This window comes from Canis lupus, chromosome 1, assembly GCF_011100685.1.
Source record: "Canis lupus familiaris isolate Mischka breed German Shepherd chromosome 1, alternate assembly UU_Cfam_GSD_1.0, whole genome shotgun sequence".
NCBI classification, from domain to species: Eukaryota; Metazoa; Chordata; class Mammalia; order Carnivora; family Canidae; genus Canis; species Canis lupus.
In genome coordinates, this window is record NC_049222.1 from 112,801,620 (window position 1) to 112,810,666 (window position 9,047).

General features: G+C 55.5%; 2 protein-coding genes across 4 annotated transcripts; one reads left to right on the forward strand and one right to left on the reverse strand.

Moving 5' to 3' along the window:
• Positions 1-1,751: 1,751 nt before the first annotated feature.
• On the reverse strand, positions 1,752-3,743 carry PRR19 (proline rich 19). Of its 2 annotated transcripts, none has more exons than XM_038528728.1 (3): positions 3,613-3,743; positions 2,411-3,023; positions 1,752-2,291 (listed from the first exon to the last, which is right to left on the reverse strand). In XM_038528728.1, the coding sequence occupies exons 2-3, from the start codon at positions 3,015-3,017 to the stop codon at positions 1,819-1,821; spliced, it is 1,080 nt and encodes a 359-aa protein (XP_038384656.1). In that variant the 5' UTR covers positions 3,018-3,023; positions 3,613-3,743; the 3' UTR covers positions 1,752-1,818. The 2 variants fall into 2 exon arrangements, with proteins under 2 accessions (XP_038384656.1, XP_038384657.1); XM_038528729.1 differs by lacking the exon at positions 3,613-3,743 and adding an exon at positions 3,514-3,608.
• A 2,069-nt stretch (positions 3,744-5,812) lies between these two features.
• On the forward strand, positions 5,813-8,580 carry PAFAH1B3 (platelet activating factor acetylhydrolase 1b catalytic subunit 3). 2 transcript variants are annotated; one of them, XM_038528730.1, is made up of 6 exons: positions 5,813-5,999; positions 6,377-6,470; positions 6,652-6,741; positions 7,358-7,474; positions 7,553-7,675; positions 8,253-8,580. In XM_038528730.1, exons 2-6 carry the CDS (start codon positions 6,393-6,395, stop codon positions 8,538-8,540), a joined length of 696 nt encoding a protein of 231 aa, XP_038384658.1. In that variant the 5' UTR covers positions 5,813-5,999; positions 6,377-6,392; the 3' UTR covers positions 8,541-8,580. The 2 variants fall into 2 exon arrangements, with proteins under 2 accessions (XP_038384658.1, XP_038384659.1); XM_038528731.1 differs by lacking the exons at positions 5,813-5,999; positions 7,553-7,675.
• Positions 8,581-9,047: the final 467 nt, after the last annotated feature.

The window sequence follows — 9,047 nt, forward strand, 5'->3', positions numbered from 1 at the left end:
GCCCCCGATTAAAGGGGCCGCCGGGCGCTGCGTTCCCCGCCCCCCTCCTCGGGGATGGCCCGGCCTGGCGCCTTCCCAAGCGGTGTGACAGAGGACGCCCCTTTCCTAGCCTCTCCACCCCGCCCCAGCCTCAGTTCTCCCCTCTGGGGGTGTCCCTGATACCTCTGGCTCCCCGTGTCCTACGCTGAACTCCCGTTCCCCCAGCCATGCCTCCTCCTCCAGACTGCCATCTCGGGGTGACCCCCAACCCACAGACCCCAGCTCTGTCCTGACTTCCCCCAGATTTAGTCCCCAAACTGCTCTTTGATTGCTCATCCCCGCCCCCATGACAACCATCCCCAGCTGTGTCCACCCGCGATCCCATGGGCTCTGTGAAGTGCCCACAGGGACACAGAAGAGGGAGAGGGCACACCACTTGTTCTGGGCCACAACCACTACATTCTGTTGCCTGGCCCTGTCCAGTCGCCGCTCACCAGGGTGTGAAATCTGGCTGCTGTGAGGCAGAAGAGGTGGTGTTGTGAGAAGCCCAGAGCAGAGTGAAACCAGCCGCCTGGGTTCAAAACCCAGCTTTGCCACTTTCTCATTAGACCTCCGCCAAGTCGTGTGATCTCCCACTTCAGTCCCCTGCCGGCTGGTTCCAACCTTATGGTTTCCCAGTGGGCAATGAGGATCCCTGGAAAGGCTTAACAGAGTAGCATCCAAGTCCCTCAGCTTCGTTTTCCTGATCAGATTCCAACAAACATTTCTAGCTTCATTCCTCCCCCTTCTCCGAAAAAAAAAAAAAAGTGCTGCTCCTCAAAATATCATTTTAAAAAACTTTCTAAGCCAGGGGCCAACAGGAAACATAAGTGCATGAAACACTTCAGTGTAAGAGAGTGTGAGCCCCATGAAAAGGCGGCCTCGGCTACTTGGCTTGAGCCAGTTGTTGCCAGAAGGGATAGTAGGTCTACTGCCAAATTTCTTTCTTTCTTTTTTTCAGACAAGCCAGAAATGTGTTGAGCTTTTTTTGTTTTGCTTTTGTTTTAAAGCATACTGATTTGTAATGGTGGGTAATGAATTCAAAAATTTTAAATGTATCTTGGGCCAAAGTAAAAAGCCTGTGGGGCAGGTTCGGGCCTCATCTGCCATTCCTGTCATGATCCTTCGAACACAGTTCCAAGCCCACCAGACCAGGAGCCCAACAAGGGCAGGGACTGGACATGACTCACTCTAGGTCCCAGGATAGCCTCCGGATATGGACTGAATGAAAATAGTCTTCTATATGTCCTCCTCCAGGCCTTGCACATGCTATGCCATAGAACAGCAATTTGGTATTGCCTGAAATGTTTTTCCCCCCTTTACTAGTAAGTTCTTAGTAATCTTAAAACATGTAAAGTCTAGATCTGTTTCTTTCTGAAGGACTCCCTTATCACTAGGGCAGTGTCATCACTCCCTCAGCCCCTCCACCTCTCTGTCTCTCAAATGCAACCATTGGGGCCAGACCGCCCACCACCAGGCTAGAAGTCTCCTGGGGACAGAGCCACAGTAGCGCTCACTCTGGGGCCCCAGCATCACCAGAGCTGAGCCCAGCACATAGTTGGCTTCAGTGGGTGAAGATCTTAAACTGACCGAAGCCCCAGGTTTCTCCAGGCTGCTGGCCCCTCAAACCCCAAGAAGGTGACAAGTGATGGTAGCTTCCCCTCCATCTTGAACACAGAACTCAGCAAAGCAAAGCTGCTGTCCTGGGTCAGCCACTCACTAAAAATCAAGAGAACCATGTAGAAGGTACTTTATTGAGGTGATTAGGAGTGCCGGTTTCCTGTCTCCTGTCCAGCCCCCTCAGTACAGTCTCATGGGTGGAAAAGACCAGGCCTCTGGGCTGCTCTGGGCCACTACCCAGGAGAGGCTGGGCAGTGGGGCAGGGGGGCTGGGGCTCCAGTCCAGGGCAGAGGTTCCGGGCAACAAGGGTGATGGTGGCTGAGGCAGGGGCTGTTGTGGCCCAACCCCCCAGGGCCGCGGAGGGGGCGGTGTGGCTACCAGCCAGATGCTTTTCAGCAGATCAAAGGCTGTTGGGGGGCCCCAGGCTGCCCCAGATGGTGAAGGCAACAAGGGCAAGGGGGGTGGCCAGGGACCTTTTGATGGTGCCAAGCTCACCCTATGCACCATAGGAGTGCTGGAGCTGTGAGGCATGGCAAAGGTGAGCTCCTTTGTCCTCTGTTGCCTCCTCTGCCTCCCCTCCCCTGGGCACTGGTTGGGGCTGTTGATCCAGGAAGGTGTCATTCTTTGGCTTTCAGGGCCCCCAGGCTTGGTCCCTGGAACAAAGGAAAAAAGCATCGGGGACAGCTAAGCTAGAGCAGACAAAGGGAAGGAGCATACAGGAAGCTAGAGCAGACAAGGGGAAGGGGAGTACAGGGAGTACAGGTAGGCTCACCTGGTAAGGGCGGCTGGCAGCCACGGAGCACCAGGGTGAGGTCAGGCACACAGCCATGGCAGGCCTGTAAGGTGCTCACAATGGCATCCCTGGCTTCTTGCACTAGGTTCCTCCTGGGGAAGGCCTGTGGCAGAATCAGCTGGCACTGCAGCTCCTCCAACAGCTGCCCCAAGCCAGGGAGCTCTGCGGGACTGGAACTGGGCAGACCTGGGCCTGAGCCTCTAGGGACCTGGTTCTCCTTGCCTCTTGACTGTAGAGCTGGTTCTTGCACCGGGCTTGGGCTTGGGGAGGGTTTGGCAGGGGGTGACGGGGTGCCTGGTTCCAGGGGCCCACCTCTAAGCAGCCGAGCCACGTCCAGAGATTTCACCTCATGGTTGAAAAGACCCCGGTGCTCCCGGCTCAGCCGGCCCTGGGTTATGACCACAAGCTTGGGAGCAGTAGGGGCCACAAGAGGATCCTGACTGGTCACAGAAGGATGCTGACAGGTAAGTGGCCGGCGGCTGCCCATCAGGGCCTCATTACGCTCCCGCCTGGTCTTCCGACGGCGGACTCGACCAGGTTTCTCAGGCCGCTGGAAAGGCTGGGGGGCTGGCCCCCGGGGGTCCATAGTGTCCTGGAAGAAAAAGCTAGAATGGCCATCAGTATGCAAGTAAGTCGGGGACTAAGAGTGAAAGGTGAGAAGAGGAGAGGGTTTGGGGTGAGGTGGAAAGATGAGAGTATTTACAGAGACAAGATGAGAGTAAGGTAGTAGGGAGGGAATCTTTGGCAAAGGCTTGGTCAGTAAAGGAGTCATAGGGGTCAGATGGAGTCAAAGGAGTCATGGTAAATGAGATTTGCCAGGGAATAGAGAAAGGGTTACAGGGTACAGGGAGATAAGGAAATAGCTAGAAGATGGGGGACAGGACGGCATCATGAGACCACAGGGAGCTGGTGAACCAGAAAGGGACTGTGAACAGAGGAGAAATCCAGGGGTAGAGGAGGTACTGGAGAACGCAGGGAGGCGTGGCAGAGAAGGAAAGGCAGAAAAAAAGCTGGAGACAGAGAAGGCCTTGGGAAAGCAGAAGGGGCGACGGAGCAGCTACCAGGAACTGGGGCCTACTCACGGGAGTGAGGTGGCCCAGGGTAGGAGACAAGGAAGGGGTGGGCAGTTGAGGTTAGGAAGGGGGGTACAGTTGGTGGGGGCAGGGCGTCGAGCACCTCACCTTCTCCTGGACCAACGAACCCCGCCCCCGCCCACCCCCCGTGGCTGTGGGGTGCAGTGGCTGCTTCTCCGCGGTAAGCCCAGCTCACGACGCACTGGGGGTCTCTTCCAGGCCTCACGCTGAGCCTCATGCGCGCTTTGCGCATGCGTGTGCCCCACCCACGCCCTTCGGCTTCCCGCTCCCGTGAAGCACGAGGCGAGGCGCAGAGTGCCGGTTATAGTCCCGCCCATTCCAGCCTTACTTTCAGAAACCTCTCTCATTTGTCTTTGGACACCTCCGATCCACCAATTGGCTGCGAGGCCCGCTGGGGCCCGCCCCCTTCCTGATTGCTGATTGGCTCAGATGTCTATTGGCGGACTTTCTGGAAAGTGCGAAGAGGCGAGGCACTAGGGGGTGGGGGGTGGGGTAAAGGGCCAGTCTACTTTGGCAGTCGGTCCCCAGGCAGTCACGGAGTTCATCCCCAGACAATCATTGTAGAGTCATCATTCAGAACTGGGATCTGGGGCAGCCCGGGGGTGGGGGGGGGGGGGCGGGGGGCTCCGCGGTTTAGTGCCGCCTTCAGCCCAGGGCCTGATCTGAGACCTGGGATCAAATCCCACGGCGGGCTCCCTGCAAGGAGCCTGCCTCTCCCTCTGCCTGTGTCTCTGCCTCTCTCTCTCTCTTTCTGTCTCTCATGAATAAATAAATAAAATCTTAAAAAAAAAAAAAAAAAAACACAAGGATCTGGAGTTAAACTACCTAGGTTCAAATGCCCAAAGTGGCATCTTTGAACTGTGTGAACTTGGGGATGTGTATAGCTGCTCAGACCCTCAGTTTCTTTATTTGTAAAATGGAGTTGGTAATAGTACACCCTTCATGTGGTTGCTGTATGAAAATGAGCCAATATATCTAAATGAGCCAATATATCTAACTTGAAACAGCACTTGATTTGAATGAAATGAGTGCCTCGAAGCCATTTCCTGACAAGCTTTGCTTCCAGTTCTTTTCTACCTTTCCAACTTTTCTATTTACAATTGTCCCCTCAGACCAAAAAAAAAAAAAAAATTGAGAGAGATCATGCCTGAGCAAGGGGAAGGGCAGACAGAATGGAGAGCAAATCCTTGAGCAGGCTCCCTGCTGAGTGCCTAGCTGTGGCCGGAGTACTCCCCATGCCCTGATAAACTATATTACCTGTGTAATATTGCTCACTCAGTCTTCCTGATTTTTCAAAGCCTAACTCAAATACTGCTAGGAAACCCCTCACCCTCAGAGTCCTCCTCTTCCTCCTCCTCCTCTACTTCTCTTAATCACAACCTTGATCTTCTCCCAACTCTGTGTCTGATCTGTCTTCCCCAACAGGCTGGGACAAGGCCAGGATCTGACCCATTCATTTTAATATTCAAGTTCTTATGAGCAGCCATAATACTTGGTACTATAAGGGCCTGTTCCAAACTAGTGGATGGAGGCAAAACATTAACATGATAAATAAGACTATTTCAGTATCAACCTACCTAGAAAGAATGAATAGATTGAATAGATGGAAGGTCCCATCTGGGAGTAGAGCTACAGGAATATAGCCAGGAAGTTTGGGGGTGGGTAGGTAGGGGACCCCCACCTGGTCCCTGAGAACTGGAGAGCTGGGAAGACTTGAGCTTTGAGATTAATATGGGGCAGTGGGGGGCGACCTTAGGTGGCCTTGGCTATGGTTGTAGGTTTCAGTACCCAGAAACACTTGAGGGTTTAGGGAGAGGAACGGAGGCCACAGATCTGCAAGATGAGCTGGGCGGGAGGGCCGCCAGGCTGGACCTGGGCCTTGCAGCATCTCTAATTTCCTTTCTCTTTCTGCACTTTCTGCTGCCCTCTTTGCAGGGCCAGTGATGTATGATGTATGTAACGCAAAGATAGTTTAGATCTTATGCCACAAAACCTGGTGGTTTTCAGCGGGGCGGGAGGGGGTATTGGGAGGAGGCACGAGCAGACAGGCTCACTAAAGTGCTAGTGCTGCCTTAGCCTTACAACTGAGGCTCTATTTTTCACATGTTGCCATCTTCCTTCTTTCTCCCCACATCAGTAGAAAATAGGAGCGTCCCCTCCTAGCCAGGTGCGTAGGAGCCACCCCCTCAAAGGATCCAAGAATGGACTCGTCCACTCACTCCCCTCCCCCCCCCCCACGTGAATGAGACACACAGCGCTGGTGATGTCTCACACACACACACACACAGCTGGTGATCTCTCTCTCTCTCTTTCACTCTGATACACACACACACACACACACACACACACACACACACACACACACACAGCTGGTGATCCCTTCCGCACATTTCTCACCCTATAGCAAATGGTTTCTCCTCCCAAGAAAAGACTCTAGATTCACCACCACCCCCAACACACGCTGGGCCTTTCAGGTAGTTCACCCCTCCCCCTGCCGCGGGTGTGGTGGCTTCTCCCTCCCCCACGGGTGCTGATGGTCTCGCCTGGCCGTCCCCGGGCGCCCCGGTGCGCTAGCGGCCGGCGCCGGAGAGCGAGCGGCCCGGGCGGGAAGCGCTGGACGAGCCCACTGCGCGGCCGGCGCGGGGGAGGCACGGGTTCCCAATTCCACCTCCCCTTCTAAGTGCGGGTTTCCGCTCCTGCAGAGGGAGGCGGCGCCCGGGATCGGCCAGCGGCCTCGCGGGAGTGCGGGCGGCGGGACCGTCCATTGTTGCCTGGAAGGGAGGGGTGGGCGTGGCAGAGCCACCCCCTGGGCCAACTCTCCCGGGTCGACCTCGCTCGCCCATCCTTGCAGGAGCAGCGGCGCCAAGATGAGCGGAGAGGAGAACCCAGCCAGCAAGCCGACGCCGGTGCAGGACGTGCAGGGCGACGGACGCTGGATGTCCCTGGTGAGCGACCCGGCCCGCGATACTCTGGAGTCCGGGAGGGGCCTCGGGAGAGCAGCTGTTTGGCGCTGTCTCTCTACGTGATTAGGAAACAGGGCAGTTGGGGTGGTGCTGCCTAAGGAAGCAGAGCGGGGCGGGCCCAGGAGCGCGTGTGCCACTGACTCCCCCTTGTACGTCCCCGAAGCACCATCGGTTCGTGGCCGACAGCAAAGATAAGGAACCCGAAGTCGTCTTCATCGGGGACTCCTTGGTCCAGCTAATGCACCAGTGCGAGGTGAGGCCCGTGCAGGTCCCCGTCCCCCTGCCCCACCCAGGCCTGTGCCCTCTCACACCCGGATCAGAGCCCAGGCCAGATCCAGTATGAGGTACCCGAGTAGCCGCAGGCAGCACCCACAACCCCAAATCTTGGTGTAAGGTGCAACATTCTCCTGAGAAGGAACTGTGTGACCGGTCTTTGTCAGATTGAGGCTTTCTTGCAAGAAGGTTGCCTAAACTGAGACTCTATTGTTTGCTTAAGGGAGTGCACAGCCCAAATGGATGTCCATAAAGCTGTGGTCTTTCCACGAAGTGAAAGCTGTAATAGCACTCCACAGAGGGGGCTCAATTATGTTATCCTTCCACTAAGTGAGGTCAAACTGTAATAGCTTTCATGAACTGTAATGTTTTTGGTTCAATGCATGACTCAAGCAAATGGCTTTTCATAAAGTGAGTCTTGCTTCTGTGGGGCTCCGTGAAACAGAGAGTATAACAGGTTTGCATAAAGTGAGGTTTTGACCACACTGCTTCTGTAAGGCAGGGCTCTTCCACGATGACGTTTGGTTAACACTTGTACAGAGGGCGGTGGTCCCTGCTGTCAACACCCCGGTGCTCACACCACGTCTCATCTACAGATCTGGCGGGAGCTTTTTTCTCCTCTGCACGCGCTTAACTTTGGCATTGGCAGTGACAGCACGCAACATGTGCTTTGGCGGCTGGAGAATGGTGAGCTGGAACACATCCGGCCCAAGGTGAGCAGAGCCTGAGTGGGCAGCTAAAGCACCCTAAGCCTCTGCCCTTACCACTGCTTCATGCCTCTCTTTCCACAGATTGTGGTGGTCTGGGTGGGTACCAACAACCATGGGCACACAGCAGAGCAAGTGACTGGTGGCATCAAGGCCATTGTGCAACTGGTGAACCAACGACAGCCCCAGGCCCGGGTTGTGGTGCTGGTGAGAGCAGGGGAGGTCAGGGAAGAAAGAATGGCAGTGGTCTGGGACCCCCTTGGGTGCAGCTGCAGCTGGCACAGTTCTGGGCAGCAAGGCGGCAGAACAGTGGCTTTCAGGCAAAAGCTCACATTGAAGCTTGCTACACACCCAGCAGCTGCATTTAAGGCCGTGTTCAGGGACCAGTAAGCCCCTTTTTCCTAAGGAACTGCTGATGATTCTGGGGGTGTTGCAAAACCCAAAATGGTTAGCCAAAAGTAGTCACATTCCTAGGGTGAATCCAGGCTCCACCCTTCCAGCTGGAATGTTTGCTACTCGGAAAGAGGGACTGACCCTTTGCCATCCATGCTGTCAACATTTTTATGATTGATACTTGGAAAGGGGCTGGCACCCGGAAGGTTCTTGCTGAGTTGGGGGTCTCAGACTCGGTATCAGGAATTATCCTGCCAACGCCCTGCTTTCCCATTCTGAGCGTATTCCACAGGCCGGAACTCTGTGGGGCGGGTGAAGGGTTTGGCCCAGAGCACAGGATACCCAGATGCTGGTAGGGTGTCTCCTCACAACTGTTGGTGCCCCTCCCCAGGGCCTGCTTCCAAGGGGCCAGCACCCTAACCCACTTCGTGAGAAAAACCGGCGGGTGAACGAGCTGGTCCGAGCGGCACTGGCTGGCCACCCACGGGCGCACTTCCTGGATGCCGACCCTGGCTTTGTGCACTCAGACGGCACCATAAGCCACCATGACATGTACGATTACCTGCATCTGAGCCGCCTGGGCTACACACCTGTCTGTCGGGCCCTGCACTCCCTGCTTCTGCGTCTGCTGGCCCAAGACCAGGGCCAGGGCATCCCCCTGCCAGAAGCTACACCCTAAGCATCCTCCTCCCCCGACATTAAATTCTCATTCCTCAGTCTCCCGTTTCTTGCTTTATGGCCAAGCCCTCTGGGCATCTCAACCTCAACTTCGACTTCTGCAACCCTGGAGCTCTGGAGGGTGTTCTGCTTTTGCCCGAAGCAGGCATCAGCCGATCCATCAAGGTGTTCTGGTTCTTGGAGAGTCTGGCAGGTTTCTACTATCAGCTCCACACAGGCACTACTGCTCAGAAACACAGTAGGTGAAACCAGTTTGCCAACACTACCTATAGGATTAAGGTTAAGCAACAATTCTGGAAACATAGCAGCCTGGCAAAGCCCATCCAAAGCTACCCTCTCCTCCTTGCCGAAGATCTTCCCCTGGCTGGGACTTCTGGTGCTCTGGTCTTAGCTTAGATGCCACTTCCTGACACTCTCCATCCCAAGCAGTCCTCCCTTCACACCTGGCATGGCTATGTGTCTCCCCAGAGGGGCACTGTCCACAGGCTGGCGGTGAGGGGTGGAACCC